General features: G+C 41.3%; 1 protein-coding gene across 7 annotated transcripts in view; it reads right to left on the reverse strand.

The window, feature by feature from the left end:
• RYR3 (ryanodine receptor 3) overlaps positions 1-22,486 on the reverse strand; it is a 1,082,755-nt gene that overhangs the window by 650,551 nt on the left and 409,718 nt on the right. For all 7 annotated transcript variants that reach the window (XM_073608696.1, XM_073608694.1, XM_073608691.1 and 4 more), the window contains 6 exons: positions 19,472-19,713; positions 14,189-14,381; positions 10,031-10,247; positions 9,207-9,311; positions 7,228-7,331; positions 4,705-4,788 (listed from right to left, as the gene is read on the reverse strand). In XM_073608696.1, the coding sequence (XP_073464797.1) occupies positions 4,705-4,788; positions 7,228-7,331; positions 9,207-9,311; positions 10,031-10,247; positions 14,189-14,381; positions 19,472-19,713 (945 nt within the window). The remainder of the gene's footprint in view (positions 1-4,704; positions 4,789-7,227; positions 7,332-9,206; positions 9,312-10,030; positions 10,248-14,188; positions 14,382-19,471; positions 19,714-22,486) is intronic.

The raw sequence follows: 22,486 nt of genomic DNA on the forward strand, positions 1-22,486 counted from the left end.
GTTTGATGCTTTTTTCCCCCAAAAAAATTTTTTGACCACTTTTATTCCTATTACAAGGAATGTAAACATCCCTTGTAATAGGAATATGGCATGACAGGTACTCTTTACAGTGAGATATGGGGTCAATAAGACCCCACATCTCACCTCTAGGCTGGGAATATAGCCTGAAATAAAAAAAAGAAAAAAAAGAAAAAGATCCTGGATTCGATCGTAGCGGTGAGTCGGTAGAAGCACCGGAGGGCGGCGGGAGGGGGGGCACCCCCTCTCGCCTCCCGTAAGAATGATCAAGCAGTGGAACAGCTGCTATGATCATTCTTATGGTGTAGGGAATCGCCAGCTGAAAGCTGATATCTGAATGATGCCTGTAGCTGCAGGCATCATTCAGATATCCCCGCACAAAGTCAAGGACGTTGTATGACAGCCAGCGGGCGGGAAGTGGTTAAAACGCATTTTTTTTTAACACAAAGTTGTCCATTTATACAATATTTCTAACACATAACATGTACATACCAAAAATGACACCCCAAAACAGATTCTCCTACTCCTCCTGAGTACGGCGATACCACATGTGTGAGACTTCCACAGCCTGGCCACATACAGAGGCCAAATACAGCCGAGTATGGCTGAACATGGCGGAGTATGGCTCAGCATGGCTGGGTATGGCTGAGTATTGCAGGGTATGGCGGGGTATTGCAGAGTATGGCGGGGTATTGCAGAGTATGGGGGGTATTGCAGAGTATGGCAGGGTATTGCAGGGTATCGCTGAATATGACTGGGTATCACCGAGTATTGCAGAGTATGGCTGGGTATGGCAGAGTATTGCGGGGTATTGCAGAGTACTGCAGGGTATTGCAGAGTACTGCGGGGTATTGCAGGGTATTGCGGGGTATTGCAGGGTATTGCGGGGTATTGCAGGGTATTGTGGGGTATTGCAGAGTATTGCGGGGTATTGCAGTGTACTGTGGGGTATTGCGGGGTATTGCAGAGTACTGCGGGGTATTGCAGAGTATTGCGGGGTATTGCAGAGTATTGTGGGGTATTGCAGAGTACTGCGGGGTATTGCAGAGTACTGCGGGGTATTGCAGAGTATTGTGGGGTATTGCAGAGTATTGTGGGGTATTGCAGAGTATTGTGGGGGTATTGCAGAGTATTGCAGAGTATTGTGGGGGTATTGCAGAGTATTGTGGGGGTATTGCAGAGTATTGTGGGGCATTTCAGAGTATTGGGGGGCATTGCAGAGTATTGCAGGGCATTGCAGAGTAGTGCAGGGCATTAGGGATGGCTGAGCATGGATGGATGGATGGCTGGATGTCACTGTGCAGTGCTGTGGGCACTACATATCCAGCCCACAGCGCTGCAGCCATCCATCCATCCCCCTCTCCGCTCACAGTGTACCGATCGGTACACAGGAGGGGAGGAGAGGAACCGGCCTCATGAGATGACGCCGGTTTGTTTACATGTGATCGCTCTGTCATTTGATGGAGCGATCACATGGTAAACGCCCGCGATCAGCGGCCATTTACCGGGATCCGTGATGCGCCGGGTCCTCCGGACCCAACTGTCACGGATGTGTTCGGGTGCGCGCCCCAGGGGGCCCGCAAGAGGGGAATTCTGGGAGGACATCATAGTACGCCCTCCCAGAGTTAAGCAACCGCTCTGCAGCCGTCATTCGGCTATGGGCCGGTTGTTAAGTGGTTAATTATGAGAAATGCCAGAACATCGTCAGACCAGTGATGCGGTCGCAGGTCTCTATTTCTCCCTAGTGCCTACAAATGTTTGCAACTTGTTCACTCCCCCTAATGATGTCTGCTACGACAAAACATGTTGGACAGGCCCAGCAGAAGTGACGTCATCATGCAGGCTCACCCATACCAGAAGCTAAACCAAACAAAGACAGTTATCTATAGAATGCTTACAATGTGATTTTGCTTTTTGGCCTATTATTTATGTTAGTGCGCACTTTTTATTATTTTAATAAATTATTGGTTTACCTTGCTACACTATATGAGCTTCCCTCTTTGTATACTATTGGTATTGGGGATTGCTGGAGCGCCTGCAATGTGATGCATGTGGAGGCCCATCGAGGCTGAGCGACTGTAAATGCTTGAGCGCTATACTTAAACACATCTGGTAAAAAAGTTTTACGCACACTGAGGTGGACACTTCCTGGTGGTCTTTTTTCTTTTTATCGATGGCGAAGAATATTATTGGTGTTTTTCCCAGCTGATGTTACACTATATCTAACAGTGGCTCACGTTTTCTTTAAGGACACTTGAGAGGGCTAACTTTTTTTTGGTTGTTTGCATTTTATATAATAGTGGCTCACGCTGTCACGTTCTTTATACACTTTAGAGGACACTTTGAGAAGATTTTTTCATTTGATTTTCGGTCATACTTTGAGTATTTGATTAATATTTATATATGTATTACGTTTTCAGTACACGTTTTACTCAACATGCATATATAGCACTGAACTTTATTTGTAAACTTGTTCACTATGCTTGTGCCATCATCAGCTTTTAAAACTGTGAACTGTTTTACCATTTTACAGTAAAGCTGACATCTCTTTCAGAGGAAAATAGTGGACATTTATTCTGTTTCAGTGGGGGACTACTATCGGGCGTGAACTTGTGTCTTTGGAAAGACTGGGCTTGAGGAAGCCCATCTGAGTGACAGAAAAAGTTAACTTGCCTGCACGTGTCCTCGCTACACAAAACATGGCATCACAAAGATGATTTTGAAGCCCTGTTGGATAGATTTGGTTTCAAGGGGAAGGAGCTACCCCTCTGGCAGGATGATAAAAGAGAGAGAGGGACACTGCTACTTGCAAGGTCATGTGCTAAATATGGCATCTGTAACGCTCATGTGGCTGGATTATATTCAGTACACTGGATTACAGTTGGAGACCTAGCTTACTGTTTGAGGGGAACTACTGGAATTTATTGGCCTGTTTCTCTAGGATGCTTTTTGATCTAAGCAAAGATAACCCCTGGGCCCACTGCACCAGATTTCGTTGACTACCACCACAGTTCTTCTGAGTGGTACAATCCTTGAAACCCCCACTTGGAGAATAAGAAAGGACAAATCCATGAAGTAGAGGAGACTGGGTGCTTGATTTTGATACCCCATCCTGCCACATACTACCTCAAGGTGTCACAGGGAATCCGCTGGCCTCCAAGATGATGGTGAATATGGGACTCTGTCTGCAACCCAGAGTTCAGAGGGGGTATAACCATGGAAAAGTAGGTGGTCCCTGTCCTGTCAACAGAGATGTTAGGCAGAGCTGTGCCAATCTTGCAAGGCAACCTTTCTACAGGGTGACTACCTATCCCTGGAAGAGTTCAGTTGCTAAAAGCAAGCCCTCCAAGAGGGCTTGCAGTCAGCTGCACCACTCAAATAGGGAGCAGGTGCTACTGTCAGGTAATTTGCATTGGATATGGCAATAGCTGGTGTGGAAACGAAGCCTGATCTGCATATGTTGAAGTTGCCACTGCATCCCGAGGGCAAATACCACTTTCGACAGAACAACCTGGCAGGGGATCAGAAGAAGTGTGCAAGAGGTTTTTTAAAGAGAATACATTAATGTAAAACAAAAAAAAACTTAAAGGCCAAGTTCACCTTTGTTGACCTTTTTTCTTTTTTTTTTTTCTAAATTCAAGTTCCCTCTAAGAGGACACACCTATCTACCCATTCACTCTGTATCCAATTAGAGTGTCCCTAAAAATATTCTGAATAATTTCTGCATGATCCACTAGAAGAGGGAGACATCTCTAACTCAAAACATAGAAAGCATAATACAAGCCTTTAACACTGCACTGGAACTGAAGGGAAGCAAGAAAACAAGATCAAAACAAAGACATCTGTCCCTAAAGCAAAATGCCAAAATATGCATCTATCTTACTTTACTTTATGGCCTATAGATGTGGCCACTGCTTACTGTCACTTTCATTTTTTCGAGAACAAGCAACAGTGCGACGTATAAAGCAGCTTCCTGCCCTGGACTTTGCCATAATAAAAATGTTAACTATGTCTCCCTGTGGTCAATGTCATTGAAGGAGGCGGAGTGTCAAAATCCAGCATCCAAAATCTTACATGTGGGCAGGTCTTTTTGGCAGGGCTACCGCTTGTAGTCTTACTTGTAGCCTTCCTCCCCTCTTGCACTTAAATGCATGGCTATGCAGGACAAAATTCATAAGGCATACTGCAGCGTAGACGCAGATCTAAAGAAAATCAAGGTAGACGCGGTTCCCCTGACCTCTAACAGCAGGCCCTGATGTGCAGCTGAGCCCAGTGTGGAGCTAAATTGCCTGCCTCTCTTCAGTGTGTCAGCCTTCAGTGACAGATTCAAACTTAATGCTGAGCAACCACTAGAAATCACTGGCCACAATGTGAGTGGTTCTACAACTTCAACAAGATGGGGCTGCATTTAAGGCGCTATTAGTATATAAAATATGTGGAAACGTTGATTTTAATATTTTGATCATTAAAGGTTTAACTGCCAAAGGTGTGCACTTCCCTGTTTTTTATCTTGTCTGTTTAATATCAAGGAATGTTGCATAAGTTATATAAAGTGCAGGAGAACGTTACTAGTAAATGTGCTTTAAAAAATGTGATGAATTGTCAAAAAGGACCCTAAACCAAGGCTTTAAAAAGTCTATGATAGCACCAAATGAACAGCTTACTATAATAGTTTCAGTCACATACTTTTTTGGGAGTTTTACTTTTTTAAGATTTTCTTCAGCTGTTTGATTTGAGTGAACAATGAGACATCCCAGAGCAAGTAAAGTTCTGTAAAGAGAAAAAAAGGATTGCTGGTAAAGAAGTATTGCAAATAATATGTACAGTACATTCAATGGAAATTTCAGAATTATGTCCTTAAAAGTCTAACAAATAATATGTTGACCACCCCTGTATATATACTTTACATCACAATATTCAAAATCAATTAAACATGGGGGTTAGGTCAACTCACATATAATTCCATAACATATCAATCGTAAAATGTATAGTTTATCATTGGTACAAGATTCTTTATATAAAATAATTACAAGAACAAAAAGATCTCAGATATCCTTCTCTATCTGCATAAAATTACTTTTTACTGGTTTACAATTACCCCAACATGGACATATATTTATTTTTACACAATATTGTTCCTCTCCATACCCTGATTATGGAAAGAAGTACCTGCAGAAAAAATTGGAAAATCCATGTCCTGAAGAAGCAGATAGGTAATCCACGAAACATGTAGACTGTGGGGATATTCATAAATAATATTGCGTATCGGATAACCTGGACATGGTCCTCTGAACCCTCTAGTATTGAATTGTATTGTCGCTGTATTGTCTCCCTTTATAGTGTAAAGTGCTGTGCAAACTATTGGCGCTATATAAATCCTCAATAATAATAATAATACGATACACAATATTGATACTCTATATACCCTGGTTATGGAAAGAGGTACCTACAGAAAAAATTGGAATATCTATGTCCTAAAGAAGCAGATAGGTAATCCACAAAACACATAGGGGTTGATTTACTAATACTGGAGAGTGCAAAATATGGTGGAGCTGTGCATGGTAGCCAATCAGCTTCCAACTTCAGTGTGTTCATTTAAGCTTTGACAAAAAAACCTGGAAGCTGACTGGCTGATTTTGCACTCTCCAGTTTTAGTAAATCAACTCCATAGACTGTGGGGATATCCATAAATTATATTACATATCAGATAAAAATTAGACCACATTGGGTTATTGTTAAACCTGTTAAAGGTCATTTTATGCAGACAGAAAGCAATTTTGAGATTCCTTTGTCCTTATTTTATGTAAATTGAATTTTCGTACCAATTATAGTTTGTGCCTTTTACAATTGATATGTTATGGCATTATATGTGTATTGACTTTAAAGAGGTTGTAAAAGCATTTTTTTTATCATAATGCATTCTATGCATTAAGATAAAAAGCCTTCTCTGTGGAGTAGCCCCCCTCACACCCCCTAACACTTACCTGAGGTCCCTCTCTGTCTAGCGATGTCCACGAGTGTCTTTGCCATCTGAGATTCTCCTTCCTGATTGGCTGAGACACAGCTTTGGCGCCATTGGCTCCCGCTGCTGTCAATCAAAGTCAGGTGATCAATCAGGGGAGAGAGGGGGCAGGGCCAGGTCAGGGCTCTGTGTCTGAATGGACACAGGGAGCTGTAACTAAGCTCGGGTGCCCCCATAGCAAGCTGCATGCTGTGGGGGCACTCAACAAGAGGGAGGGGCCAGGAGCACAGAACAGGGACCCGAGAAGAGGAGGATTCAGGCTGCTCTGTGCAAATACACTACACAGAGCAGGTAAGTATAACATTTTATTATTTTTATAGGAACAAAAATGAGCCTTGACATTCACATTAAACCCCATCTTCAGTCCATAATGAATATTGATATGTAGAAAAATAATGTAATTTTTTTTTTTGTATTCTGTCCAGACACTCTTGATTATAATCTTTGCTAAATGTATAGTCAGAAAGGTAATACCATTATTTCCTACCTAACTTTGCACCTTTCCTACAAGGGGACTATGAAACAGTATTGTAACTTTGCTTTGGTCCTTTTTGTACTCTTCTCTTCCTCCTGAAAGCTGCCATTGTCAAAAGCCAGACTCCGTACTGACCACCAAAGTTTTTTGATTTAACAGTTGAATAGATGGGGCATAAACTCTGCTTAGCAAGATATCAAGGCCCTATGTACAGTGTAGCCCTTGGATGAAAGGGTGCCACTATGGAAAAAGGATAGTCTAAATACTAGCTTTGGAAATTAAAGGCACCGCAGGTTACTTTGGTACATTTTAAGCCAGGGTTCTTTTTAAACTGCATTCAAAGCAATATTTTAGTGTTTTATCTCATTTATCACACTAGAAGTAGTTTAAATACATTGAATATTTTACTGAATACATGCATTTTGTTTTACATTGCATGCATTTAATTTAAAAGGCATTATCTTATCAAGAACCCAACACAGCACTGAATAATGTATTTTAGGCAAGTATTTCAGTTTTAACACTGTCATTTCAAGATGACAACAATTTTGTGAACTGTAGCTACTAGTGTTTGAGTGCAATAAACTCAGAAAATTTGTAGCTCTGGTAAATTCAAATAACTGTGCTAATGCATGTACCCAATATACTGTACATATTAGTCCACTTAAATTGCAATTCAGAGTGCATATCTATACTAGAGATGGAAACATACTTTAAAGTCTCTGTTGACATTTGTAGATTGTAGTTCTTCTCTGTTTCTGGTAGCTTTGAGAATTCTACCAAACAAGGATGCTGGCGTTTATTATCATCTCGCACCTACAACACATTTGGAGAATCATTCATTTAAATGTAAAATATTCACACAATACTAAGCTCAGACACCTTTTCAGTTACTACTACTTCTTACTTCTTATTTCTACTTCTGAAAATGAGAAGTTCGAAGACCACATAAAATATACAAAGCCACAGACCAAGTGAATTTGAAAGGATCGTAGAGGTATTTGGCAAATCCTAGTAACCTGGGGTCTGGACCTCCTCCTTTGCTCAGTTAATCCTCTCGCTCCCGGGGAAAGTGACAAAGCCTGGGAACAGTCTTCTTGCTCTCTGTATCTCATTTTATGTTCTGCCTCACAGATATTTAATAAAGAGACAAGTCTCTGAGGTGTAATTTAGTAATGCAGTCCCACAGTGCCACAATGAATATTCCCACAGCCTTTCTTGTTGTTAAGGGTAATGGTGGTGATGACTTTCATCGAGCCTCACGTTGGGTGGCAAAAATGTAGCACCCCTCCTGCATGTGGTAGAGCAGTGGACTCACCTCCAGCAGGGAGAAGGCTAGCATTTACCTCAGGGTGGATCCAGAGCGTCAAACAACAAAGCAACAAGGGCTTTCAGACTCTATTAATTTAAGGGATTGCCAAGATCCGCTGTGGGTGGATACTGAACCCCCTCCAGCAGATATCTATCAGGTTCTTTCACCTTGACAGGCATACCATCCTTAATCAGACAGGGCAGCTTGAGGAATCCTGTGCCCCATAGGACTCGGACCTACACAGCACAAACACTTGCTCACATCCTCCCAAGGCCACGTCCCAGGGGAAAGAGAGACTCACTTGGTCACTCCCCAAGATTTTATAGCCTCTCCAAGCATGCGCCACTGTAGGAAACTACTAGTGGGAGCCAGAAGGGATATAAAGACTCAACAGCACATTTGCTACCATCCCAGAACTATTGCCCTAAGTGCCACTGACACATAGTGGTGGTAGCAGGGTACCACAGCAATTCTAGAAACATAGAAAAGTCATGGCACACCACGTAGTCCATGGATTCTTCCCATTTGTCTTTGTTTTTTTGTTTTTGTTTTTGTTTTTTACGCTAACTTTTTCGTCTGAGTTTGTCCCAAGCATGTTTGTCCCAAGTATGTTTGAAGCCATTTACTGTTGACTGTCTTACTACCTCTGCTGGAAGTTTATTCCAAGTATCAACTACTCTTTCAGTAAAATAGTACTTTCTAAAATTAGTTTTGAACTTTCCTCCATAGGTGAGAACATAGGTGAGAAGCCAAATGAGAAGCTACAAACTGTCCCAGACAAACTACTACCCAGGAAAGGTCAATTTACTAGATGCCTCTTTAATCCAGGGTGGCTACACCTTTATTCCCTAAAACAAATACTTATGCAGAATGACTGACCATGATAGACACAGAAAACAGACACTAATAGATACAGTTTAATGTAAATGCACAAAATGACTATGAGGACTATATACTGTGATAAATGGACACAGAATGAGCGACATTAACAAGCACAGACTGCAATAGATACTGCATGTAAAGTATATTGATGGATAGGAATTGACAGTAAAGAACAGAAAGATATTCCTGAGTAAACTGGTAACATATACAGTTCATATTATTAAAAACCTAACTCATTCAGAAAACTCACATTAAAGCTACAGTACAGTAGCTATAAGGTGAGCAGACATCTAGCTATAAAATGAGCAGAGATCAAAGTTGTTAGAAAGTGTACAAACAGTGTATGTGAGAATGTGCTGTTTATACAAAATAAAATTTACAGAAAGTACCAAGCATACTTAAAAGAAGAGATTATTATAAGTTAATAACATCAATGGTATATGTCATATATTACAGAACAACAGTAAACAAACAGGAAATGATCAACATATTGGTACCTTTCCATAAATCCATCCAAGCTCAATTTTGTTCATGCCCCAAAGTTCATGAATATTTTCTGCTAGCTTGTCTCGAATCTTCTCAAGGTGAGGTGGTAAAACAATCTACAAAAAATGCAAACTTTCTCAATAAGCATGTTGAGGGGTGTATTTACCAACAGCCACAAGGATTATAGGCTGATTTACAAACAGATTCATAAATATGTATCATTATATTAAAAATTCAGTAACAAATACATTTGGTTTGCTTTCCCCTAGAACCCCTGAACACATAATAGTCAGCTTATAAATAGTACATTATAGTTCATGAGACATGGAACTAAACATTCACATTTTTATGTACTAGGAATATTATCTTTCTACATAAAAGTACTGTTTAACACATAAAACATAACATATAAATGAATAATGAATAGGTTTACCAAGCTAAAAGAATGTTTCCAGATACCCATTTAGCTTAATTTCACCTTAGGAAGCATTGTACATGTACAACCTGTAATGCTCTTCCATCGCGAACAAACTTCACATATTTTTGCAAAGAATTCTCTTTAGTCATTGCTATGTCATGGTAATCGGCACTGAGAGGATATCTCTCTAACAGCCACAATAAAAAAAAAAACTTTTTGTTAGAGTGAAAACCTCTGTTGTTTTTTTATGGTTGGGTCTCCAGTAGGGAGGTTTCCCCACATACCATTCCAACAACAATTTCCAAAATTGAAAAAAAAAAAAAAATTGGCTAATATTCCGCTGTTTTTTTTGCTGTTAATTTAGCTTTCACCTGATGAAAAAAAGCTGGTTGTGAAAGAAACAATAAAATGCTATACCTGGCTGGTGTCAATAGGACATGGGATGAATGAGGCTTGTGAAAGAAAGTGTGTTGTGCCCAGCAAATCTCGAACTCCTTCACAATCCCTCTTGTACTCTTTCACAGGCTCCACTCTCATCTTCTCTTTCGGTAATAAGGCTTCATAGCATGGGGCATAGCCAGCAGGAGGTAAAAACTTGAATTCACCATGCCGGCCACCAAGAAGAAAGCGAACCCTAAAATATAATGCATAAAAACATTAACACGATTTTAGTTGCCACAAGTTGCTCTAAGTCTTATCATGCCAGCAGTAAAAACAGCTTCAAGGCCTAGTTCAACTTCTGAAGTTAAAACATGCGTTTACAGTATCTCACAAAAGTCAGTACACCCCTCACATATTTGTAACTATTTTATTATATCTTTTCATGTGACAACACTGAAGAAATGACACTTTGCTACAATGTAAAGTAGTGAGTGTACAGCTTGTATAACAGTGTAAATCTGCTGTCCCCTCAAAATACCTCAACACACAGCCATTAATGTCTAAACCGCTGGCAACAAAAGTGAGTACACCCCTAAGTGAAAATGTCCAAATTGGGCCCAATTAGCCATTTTCCCTCCCTGGTGTCATGTGACTCATTAGTGTTACAAGGTCTCAGATGTGAATGTGGAGCAGGTGTGTTAAATTTGGTGTTATCGCTCTTACTCTCTCATACTGGTCACTGGAAGTTCAACATGGCACCTCATGACAAAGAACTCTCTGAGGATCTGAAAAAAAAAATGTTGTTCTACATAAAGATGGCCTAGGCTATAAGAAGTTTGCCAAGACCCTGAAGCTGAGCTGCAGCACGGTGGTCAAGACCATAAAGCTGTTTAACAGGACAGGTTCCACTCAGAACAGGCCTCGCCATGGTCAACCAAAGAAGTTGTGTGCACATGCTCAGTGTCATATGCTGAGGTTGTTTTTGGGAAATAGACATATGAGTGCTGCCAACATTGCTGCAGAGATTGAAGGGGTGGGGGATCAGCCTGTCAGTGTTCAGACCATACGCTGCACACTGCATCAGACTGCATGGCTGTCGCTCCAGAAGGAAGCCTCTTCTAAAGATGATGCACAAGAAAGCCTGCAAACAGTTTGCTAAAGACAAGCAGACTGAGGGCATGGATTACTGGAACCATGTCCTGTGGTCTGATGAGACCAAGATAAACTTATTTGGTTCAAATGGTGTCAAACATGTGTGGCAGCAACCGGGGGGGGGGGGGGAGTATAACCACAATGGTGTCTTGCCTACAGTCAAGTCTCGTGGTGGGAATGTCATGGTCTGGGGCTGCATGAGTGCTGCTGGCACTGGGGAGCTCCAGTTCATTGAGGGAACCATGAATGCCAACATGTACTGTGACATACTGAAGCCAAGCATGATCCCCTCCATCGGAGACTGGGCCGCAGGGCAGTATTCCAACAAGATAACGACCCCAAACACACCTCCAAGATGACCACTGCCTTGCTATAGAAGCTGTGGGTAAAGGTTATGGACTGGCCAAGCATGTCTCCAGACCTAAACCCTATTGAGCATCTGTGGGGCATCTGCAAACGGTGGTTGAGGAGCGCAAGGTCTCTAACATCCACCAGCTCCATGATGTCATCATGGAGAAGTGGAAGAGGACTCCGGTGGCAACCTGTGATGCTCTAGTGAACTCCATGTCCAACAGGGTTAAGGCAGTGCTGGAAAATAATGGTGGCCACACAAAATATTGACACTTTGGGCCCAATTTGGACATTTTCACTTAGTGGTGTACTCACTTTTGTTGCCAGTGGTTCAGACATTAATGGCTGTGTGTTAAGTTATTTTGAGAGGGCAGCAAATTTACACTGTTATACAAGCTGTACACTCACTACTTTACATTGTAGCAAAGTGTCATTTCTTCAGTGTTGTCACATGAAAAGATAGAATAAAATATTTACAAAAATGTGAGAGGTGTACTCACTTTTGTGAGATACTGTATATCATGTAGATGAAACATTCTTCATTCTGGGAACAATTAACAAATGTCTTGTTTGCAATTCAAACCTGTTGATGATTCTTCTGCTGGAAACAGTACATAGAGTGCAGAAAGCAGGATTTTATAGCATTGGTTGAAACAATACCATTTAAATTAATAACACCAAGCTCTCAAAATAGTTTTAGGCACAGTTTAACGGTGTGGGAAAGAATACCTAGAATTCAGAATTAAAGTGGTTGTAAAGGCAGAAGGTTTTTTATCTTAATGCATTCAATGCATTAAGATAAAAAGCCTTCTGTGTGCAGCAGCCTCCCCAGCACCCCCTAATACTCACCTGAGCCTCATTGCTGTCCAGTGATGTCCACTCGTCCCTCGGCCATCCCTGAATCTCCCTCCTGATTGTCTGAGACACAGCAGTGGTGCCCATTGGCTCCCACAGCTGTCAATCAAAGTCAGTTAGCCAATCGGGAGTGAGAGGGGGCGGGCCAAACGACAGCTCCGTGTCTGAATGGACACACAGAGCTGCAGCTCAGCTCATGTGCCCCTCCCCCGCATAGCAAGCTGCTTGATGTGGGGGCACTTGACAGGAAAGAGGGGCCAACAGCAGCAAAGAGGGACCCGAGAAGAAGAGGATTCATGCTGCTCTGTGCAAAACCACTACACAGAGCAGGTAAGTATAACATGTTTGGGTTTTTTTTGTTTTTTTTTAAACAATACTTTACAATCACTTTAAAAATAGGCCCTTAAAGTAGAACTATAGGGATTTTTTTTAAACATTTTGGATAAAGAAGGGGAGGGTTATAACCCCTGTCAGTTTATTATTTGCCATCTCTGTCCCATTGGGGAGATTTCCCTTCAATTTCTGTCCCATAGGCAAACATGAAGTGAGAGGAAATCCATGCAAATTAAGGGAATTCTTGGGGACCCTTAGGTCACCAGAACTAGTGTCCCCATTGGAAGGTTTCCCCTCTATTACTTTTCTGGGTACAACCCAAAATGTGGGATAGTCTTTTACTTTCAATGATAGTGGTAAACATGACTATTAGAGAGGGCAAAGCTCCCTAATGGAGGCCCAAGCAGCAATGAAAACTTACAGGGGTTCTACTCCCTTTCCACTCTGTCCAAAAAAAAATAACATTTTGCCTTTAGTTATACTGTACTTTAAAATAAACTAGTATTAAGTACAATGTTTTCTCTGATATATAATGGGAGACCTTAAATTATACTCATAGACTGCATTGGCAGTGGTCATCAACCCTGTCCTCAGGGCCCACTAACAGGCCAGGTTTTATGTATTACCTTGGGGAGATGCAGACTAGAATACTGCAATCACTGAGCAGCAAATGATATCACCTGTGATGTATTTCAGTTATCTTGCAAGCCTGGCCTGTTAGTGGGCCCTGAGGACAGGGTTGAAGACCACTGGACTATGGGACGAGCAGACTCTGTTTTGTTATTATGCGTGGAGCATATAGTAACAGTGTATATCACCAGCACACAATGGGTATTCAAGATAACATCCAAACATTTCACATCACAGGGACAAAGTCCAGCAATTTGGGGCCACACCAGACCCCTTTGTCCAAGCATGTGATCACATCACATGTCTGATCAAGGGGTGCTGTTTTGACTATTTGCAATACTGAGTTTTAGGCATGCCTTGTCACAGCCTTATAATGTGCCTAAAACAAATTTTAGAGCTAGGTACTATTATTTTCAGTGGTACAGTTTATGGGTCATTCTGGTCAGAAAATACTCAGCCACTTACAGGTCATTTCTGCTCTTTTCTGCCCCCATTTTCCAGTCACTATGGTGGGCTGCCTTGCTGGCCAATTGGAATGTATAGAAAGAGGGAGAGGCAGACAAGATTTGACAGTACAAGAAAGTGACAAAGTTTTGTCTGATTAGAACAACCCGTCACTGCTGGTTTTGATGTCCGCACATTATACCTGTTGACAATTTTTTGCTTAAACTGACAGAATGAAAGTTAAAAATAAAGCTGAAATCCAGGAAAAGCAAATACAAGCTATATACAGTGTATTATTACTTGAATCCTGGTGTCCTTTGTGTGTAGCTTCCTCACCAGAACGAAGAACAGTGTACAGCACAGTAGTAACATCAATAAATCTCTTTGACCATGAAAAAAAAAACAAAATGTATTGGATATAAAACTCACTTGACTCCAGCAGAGAAGCTCACTGCTGGAAAAAATAGGCCTTCAGTATTGAAGTTTTCAAACATGCCTTGGACAGGTTGGCCGTTAATGCGAAATGAAATGCTGGGCACTCCTAGGTCTAAGCAGCAGCTGACCACATCATCAGAAGCTAGTAAGTGCTGGTTACTTGAAGCCACTGCTCTTGGCACTCGACCTATATCAAGAAATTGAAGAATAATAGCTAGGTCTAGTATTTTTCTATGTGACTGATCAAAGTGCTGGACTTCTAAAGCTGCAGGATATTTTAAACACAAAATACATAGACAATTTGATTGCAAACAGCATCATAATCTTCCTTCTTTCATGTGAGTCAACAATAAAGCATGTTGGCTAATTTTTGCTCTTCACGCGTCAAAGCTAAGAGCAGGATAGAAGGCACGTGGAATGAATCACAGGTGTCATGTTGTGAATCATGCACCTAAGGATTAAACACAGGCAACTAAAGAGACAGTTTTTGTTCCTCTGCTGTCCTAATTTAGTGATTTGGAATACAAAATAAAAAGCATGAAATTATAAAATCAACACACAATTCAGACAATAATAAACCATAAAAAGTTTGGATATGAAAATTTAGAAATGCATTGCTACAGCAGGTAGGGTAGGGCTCTCTGTATAGATAATCTTTATTATTGGGTGCTGTTATAACAGAAGTCTTACTGTATTTAACTGGCTTACTAGTTACAATAAACCATAACTAAAAATGCTAAATATAGCAAGAATAGCAATTTCATAAAATAATATTCAATTAATTGTTCCCATACTACCGAACAACAGAAGTGAATGCTGGTAAATAACCTATTTTTGTGCAGTGGTTGGTAAACAGGTAGCAGAAATAGTATTATCGGGTATGTACTGTCCATTATTGTTAGCTCTCTTCGGGAATTTAGTTGGATTCTGAACCTAAAGAAATCATTTCTGATTCCTTCCTTCTGCCTGGGGTACCTGGGTTTAATTCTAGAAAGTCTTCCCAGAGTGTTTCTTCTGATAGAGAAACATCAGAAGCTCTACTCTCATGTCTGTCTACTGCACTCTTGTAAAGCCTTGTACATGCGGGCAGAATGTCAGGAGATATTTGCCAGTTCAAAAAGAAAATGGCTGACATTCTGCCTGTGTGTATGTCAGGCTGTCCAACAGAAGCCGGCCTTTTGGCTGGCTTCTTTCGGACGTGCATACTGGAAAAGCAGCATTCGACCGACTCCCGATCAGCCAATGGCAGAGAGCGCTGATTGGAGTGTTCTAGCCGGAGGGGGGGGCAGTCCCCCTGTCTGAACACAACAGCTCAGCGGGGGAGATCCCTGTACTAACCTTACATAGTTAGTACAGCAGCTTGAATGAAAAAAAAAAAAAAAACAAATATTGTGCACCTGGCTTAAGTGTCACTTTGCACTTGTAAGCAGGTTTTGGGTCAGATGGTGGTCTCCTTCAACGCAGTCCCTTTTGTGCAAAATCACACTCAGTTCCTTCAACTGAAAATCCCACTCAAATGGGACAAATGCCACTTTATGCATTGACATACTCCCTTAGGCTTGGTTCAAATCTACCCAGTTTCTCTGCTACTGGGTTTGCTGTACCCATGGAAAATGCAGGGAAAAGGTCCCTGCACCTTTTCAGAAAACATGGCCGCAGGGAAACCGCAGAGCTGCATGTGTGTGGGGGTGCCAATAGGATTAATGGTACCTCCACACATCTAAACTGTCGTGTTTTCTCTGCGGTTGCTGGAAGGTGTGTGATTACATGCCTTTCTGCAGGCCACATTAATGTGAACCAAGCCTTTTAAACTAGTCTGCCCAGACAATATGCAGCCAGTGTTCCATAAAGCACTTAATAAATGATTTTCAATAACTCAGTTACAGAGGCTGTTCAAATTACCAAGATTAACCACTTCAATACAGGGCACTTATGCACCCATCCTGCCTAGACCAATTTTCAGCTTTCAGTGCTTTTGCACTTTGAATGCCAATTACTCAGTTATGCAACACTGTACCAAAACAAAATTTTTATAATTTTTTTCACACAAATAGAGCTTTCTTTTGGTGGTATTTTATCACCACTGGGTTTTTTATTTTTTGTGACATAAGTGAAAAAAAAGCAAAATTAAAAAAAACAAAACACTTTTTTTAAGTTTCTTTGAAAATTTTTTGCAAATAAGTAATTATATAATTTCATAAATTTGGGCTAAAATTTACACTGCTATATATCTTTGGTAAAAATAACCCAAATAAGTGTATATTATTTGGTCTGTGTTAAAGTTATAGGCTACTTTCACACTGGGGGGTCGGGAAAGTGCCGCTAAAAATAGGGACGCTTTACCGCCGTTTTTGCGGAGGTTTTTGGCCGCTAGCAGGGCGCTTTTAATGCCTGCTAGCGGGCGAAAAAGTGTTAAAACAGCCCGCAAAGCGCCGTTCCTACAGCGCTAAGATGCGGCTTCCAGGACTTTTTTTACCGTCTTGCCAGCGCACTGTTCCAGTGTGAAAGCCCTCAGGCTTTCACACTGGAGTGAGAGGAGAGGCTCTTTACAGGCGCTATGCAGGCGCTATTTTAGCGCTATAGCGCCTGTAAAGCGCCTCAGTGTGAAAGCAGCCATAGAGACTACAAGCTATGGTGCAAATCATTGAAAATTGATCACACCTGCTGTACCGACTGTCTCATTTCTCGATGCCCTGAAATGTCAGGAAAGTACAAATATCCCCCAAATGACCCTTTTTTGAAAAGTAGGCAGTCCAAGGTACTTAGTAAGAGGCATGGTGATTTTTTTAAGTTTAATTTTTTCCCACAATTCTTGGGAAAATTAAGAAATGATTATTATTTTTATTTTTTTACAAGTTATTGCTCACACACAGAATATGCATACGTCCAATTACACCCCAAAATACATTCTGCTACTCGTCCTGAGTATGGCGATACCACATGTGTGAGACTTTTTCACAGCCTGGCCACATAGAGAGGTCCAACATCCAGGGAGCACCATCAGGCGTTCTAGGAGCATAAACTACACATACAATTTCCTAACGAACTATTACATTTTTGAAGGCCCTGGAGCACCAGGACAGTGGAATTACCTACAAAATGACCCCATTTTGGAACGTAAACACCCCAACATATATTCTATGAGGCATAATGATTAATTTGAACAGTTCAATTTTTTCCAAAAGTTTTTGGAAAACATGAAGGTAAAAAAATAAACCGTATTTTTTTTTTTACACAAAATTGTCAATTTATTAGATTTTTTGAACACATAGCATGTACATAGCAAAAATGACACCCCAAAAAAGATTCTGCTACTCCTAGTATAAACAACAGATCGCTCTCCTCACCCCTGACAGCACAGAGCTCTTTCTGTTTATCTCCATTCTGTCTCTGTGTGAAGCGATCGCATGTGCCCGGCGGTCATCGAGACTGCCAGGCACGCGCATCGGCTCTAGCGTCTCCCCCCTAGTGGTCAAAAGGCAAACCGATGTACAGTTACGTTGGTTTACTCAGGGGTGCCAACCTGCTGCAGTATAACTGCGGCGGCTGGTTGGGAAGGGGTTAAAGAATGTTGAGGCAACTAGTGATGCTTATTAGGCAGATTGAAAGGATTGCAGAATAATCATGTTTGTCACATACTCCTTAAAACCAACAGCAACATCAGTAAAACTGTTAAACAATGACTATTTACTGTTGTAGGTTTTTGCTCAGCATTACCCCTCATTCATAAGTACTCATCTAGCCCTCCCTTTTTCCCAAGCCGGTAACATCACATGCTAAAACTTTCACAAATAACTGGATGCAAGTATGTGGTGTGTTCCATTCTAGTTATCTAAAATGCAGTGGCGGCTTGTGCTCCATTTTTTTGGGGGGGGCACAAACAAATCCCCCCCACCAGTCCTGCTTCGCCAGCCCCAATCACAAGCCCACCAGCCCATCACTTACCCCATCCAGGTCTCGGGCGGCTTTGGAGGCATCCCTGGCTTCTCCTCCCAGCCAATCCAGTCCTTTCTCCTCACGGCCAATCCAGTCTCAGGACGCGCTTCCTGTCCTGATTGGCCGATTGTTGATTCACTATTGTCACAAGTGGGTGGGCTCAGGGCACAGTGCTCTTCGCCCCGAGCTCAACGTTTTTGAAGTCAATTCTTAGAGCCTCCGGGTCTAATCATATCCTTTGCAGAAAAAAAAACCCTGTAGAACTCTATGCATCCGGCGCCCTACATGGCGATTTGGGGCAGGGCGCATAAAGATTAGGGGGGCAAAGCCCCTGCGCCCCCTATGGACGGGTCGTCGCTGCTAAAATTGGTTAATCTTTCAACCAACGGTGTATTCCATTTGCTTATAGTAATGTAGAGTAAGTAACTGAAGTTTTATTATAGTCACTAATATGCTGTTTCTATGATTTAACAAACAACTGTATTTATCCTGTCCTTTTGTAATACATCTGGCACACAACACAAAAAGGTACAAATGAGATATATGAGAATTTCTATGATTTCATTGTTTATCAAGGATTTACATTTTACAGAAACAGAGTGGGGGAGATTTACTAAATCTGGTGCAGCTGTGCATAGTAACCAATCAGCTTCTAACTTTAGCTTATTCAATTAAGCTTTGACAACGAAACCTAGAAGCTGACTGGTTATTATGCACAGCTGTACCAAATCCTGCGATCACCAGTTTTAGAAAGATCTCTCCCATTGTATTGGTACAGTTCTGTATGTATGTATTCCAGTCATGAGTCACAATGTGCATGAATAATAGGAAACTGAATATTGTGTGGCTTAAGAAAAAAGTCAGGCTCCATTGCGATCTCCTGACAACATGTGCAGGTGTACAGCCAAAAAAGAACTGATTAATGGGAGCATGGTGGGTGCCTCAAAAAGGGTCAAACATTGCCAAATTAAGTCTATTTTATTTTTTTTTTCAACATCAAGCAATGTTTTCCAAGCAACAGCACCCTTGCAAAAGATCAATGGTTGCCACCTCACATTGTATTGAACTTGCCTCTTTTTGTTTGAGAGGACCATGTCCTCCATGTTGGTGATAGCGTTTATATATCCAAGCTGCTGAGCTATTGTATACTTGTTATTGTGCAGAAGAAAAAGAATGTCAATGATTTCTGCAAATTAATCAGTATTTATGTTAATAATTCAACAATTGATGTAACAGCAGCCAATTTTAAAACAAATGTTACTACCTGCAAACTGTATATTAGATAAACTATTGATACTTTAAGAATTATCAATATTTAGAATAATGTAGAAAAACACTTACCAGACCATAAGTGGAGACCATCAAAGCCATAGGAGAAAAGGTCATCACCTACACCATTACCTCCCCATCCTTCACCTCCTCCAGGATATGGAGCATAACCTGAGGTTGAAGCCCAGCCAACGCGCAAATGAGTTGGCTCTGGTGTCAAATAGGGATCTACTTGATCAATAATCATCTCAAAGTACCACTTTTTGTATTGAGCTGAGCCATCTGCCACACCCAGGAAGATGTTTGGTCTCATGCTGAAAGACATATGTAAACACCCATATGGTTATACCTGAATATTATAGCAATTTCAAGGAAATTGTATTTAATATTGTGCAAATTACCACAAGTGCTTAAAGCAGCTCTTCACCCTAAAATTAAAGTTCCTTCCTATCCACCCTTCTCCCCCCCAGCTACACAAATAGAGCACTTCTTTATGTTTATTTACTTTTTTTTTCAGTAAAATGGTTCCACCCTGCCTACCCATGCATGTCATGCGAGGTGCTCTATGCTCCCTGTGCCTCCAGGGATATGCACATCACATATCCCAGGAGGCATAGCCCTACATTTACAAAGGAGGAGAGGGCTGGACCTATCGGTAGGCTCATCAGCTGAGCCCGGAACAGCCAGCTGTCTCCCTATGATGTCACACATGAAGATGGCAGTGCGGGGCAGAGCAGGAGCTGTGGACATCTCAGCAGGACAATGCTGATTCCACTGGGTGGGTGAATATCTGAATTGTGCAGAACACAACATCAGGTAAGCAGGGGTTAAAAACAGAAAAGGGGGGAGGCTGAAGATCTGCTTTAAGACTTACACTATAGGATCTACGTATAAAAAAAATGCTGAATGAATGTGACACACATCCACATAGTTCCAACAAAACTGGTTGTATTCTGTGTTATATAATTATCTTCTATGATTACAAATGATGATATCTGATAACTAGTCTGCAAAATTCCTTTTTTTTCCCTGTTTGAAGTATTTAAAAACAAATACCACATTATGGCCACTATAGGGCACATACGACCATGCAAGATAATTATATAACATAGAATATGATAAGTTTATTTGGAATTGTGCTGATGTGTATCACATTTGTTCAGCCATTACAGAATAAAATACATTATAGGTCAGTAGATAATGCATGTTAAAGCGAAATAAATATTTATGATGAGAAATAAATTTATATTCCAAGGACAGGAAAAGAAGGAAAGTTGTTATAGTAAAAAAAAAATAAAAATAAAAAAAAAATATAAAAAAAGTAAGCTGAGAACAACAATATGTCTAATAATTAGCAAAAATCACCATTGTATTATGAAACTAAATACATAATTATTATGTATATTAAAGCCATACGCTAATGCCGCGTACACACGATCGCACATTCCGACAACAAAATCCATGTTTGTTTTCCGACAGATGTTGGCTCAAACTTGTCTTGCATACACACGGTCACACAAATGTTGTCGGAAATTCTGAACGTCAAGAATGCGGTGACGTACAACACATACGACGTGCCAAGAAAAATTAGGTTCAATAGCCAGTGCAGCTCTGCATGCATGGAATTTTTTTTCTTCGGAATTGTGTACACACGATCAGAATTTCTGACAATGGATTTGGTTGTTGGAAAATTTGAGATCCAGATCTCAAATTTTGTTTGTCGGAAATTCCGACGGAAAATGTTGGATAGAGCCTACACACGGTCGGATTTTCTGACAACAAGCTCCCATCGAACATTTGTTGTCGGAAATTCTGACTGTGTGTACGCAGTCATTCTGCCTCCCACCTACTCCCTCTCATCAGCCTCTAACTAATTGCTAAAAAAAATAGCAACTCTTTCTAAAAGCTCTTTATACTTACCTCCATCCTAAGCCTTCTCATCTTCTGTTTACATCCTGCATGGGTCCTTCTTCGGGTTTCTACATGTAAGGTACCTGTGATAGGTAGTGTCCGAAGTGGAGCTTGTGTGCTGAGGATTCAGGCGAAAACTTAGGCAGATTGGGACAGCAATAGATCAGGCAAAGCGGTACACGATCGAAATCCAGAGATTGGACAGGCACGCAAAGGTCATACACGAGCTGGCGGTGAAGTACAAAATCAGCAGGCTAGAGAGTAGTCAGGAATTCAGGCAGAAGTTCAAATACGGTATTCAGAGTAAAAAAGCAGTCAAAACACCCAGGAAGCTAGTCCAAACAAACGGGCACTGAGAGATACGAAGTGCTGCTATTTATGGGCTGCTTTGATTGTAGATTGTGCACAGCTGGCAGCAGGTGGGGCTAGTGAGTCCAAGGTAATGCATCAAACTAAGAGAACATAGCTATAACTCCAAGTTTAGTGGGAAAGGAGGCATGGAACTCTCGAATAAGAGCAGGAGCATGCAAATCTTTGGCTGGGACCCAGGAACGGTCTGTGACAGGATATCCCTTCCAATGAACCAGATACCGTAGGCCTTGACCCCGTCTTCTAGAATCAAGAATTTTAGAGTCAGGAGGAGGTAGCTGTTGCATTCTGGAGTAGCGATTGAGGAGGGAAATGTGGAATACGGGGTGAATCCGGAGAGATGAGGGCAATTTCAACCAATATGAGACTGGCCTGACTTGAGCAATAATTCTGTAAGGACCGATGAATCGAGGGCCCAATTTGGTAGAAGGTTGTTTTAGTCTCACATATTTGTTTGATAGCCAAACTCTGTCCCTCACCACAAATGGAGGTATATGGCGTCTTCGTTTGTTGGAGAAAAGTGCATACTTGCCTGCTGACATCCGTAGTAATAAGCAAATCTTTTTCCAATGTAGCAAAATATTTTTCACCTGCAGATCTGCTGCTGGTACACCAGAAGAAGGCAAAGTGGGGGAAAAGTCTGAGGGTGATAGCCTAGGGCTGCGTAGAATGGTGTGGTATGAAGAGCACTGTGCCAACGGGAATTAATAGCAAACTCAGCCAAAGGCAAATACTCAGACCAGTTGGAGTGTAAGGCATTCACATAATGTCGACCATAGGTTTCTAGGGTCTGGTTCATGCGTTCGG

Source organism: Aquarana catesbeiana, linkage group LG13 (assembly GCF_042186555.1).
Source record: "Aquarana catesbeiana isolate 2022-GZ linkage group LG13, ASM4218655v1, whole genome shotgun sequence".
In the NCBI taxonomy this organism is placed as follows: Eukaryota; Metazoa; Chordata; class Amphibia; order Anura; family Ranidae; genus Aquarana; species Aquarana catesbeiana.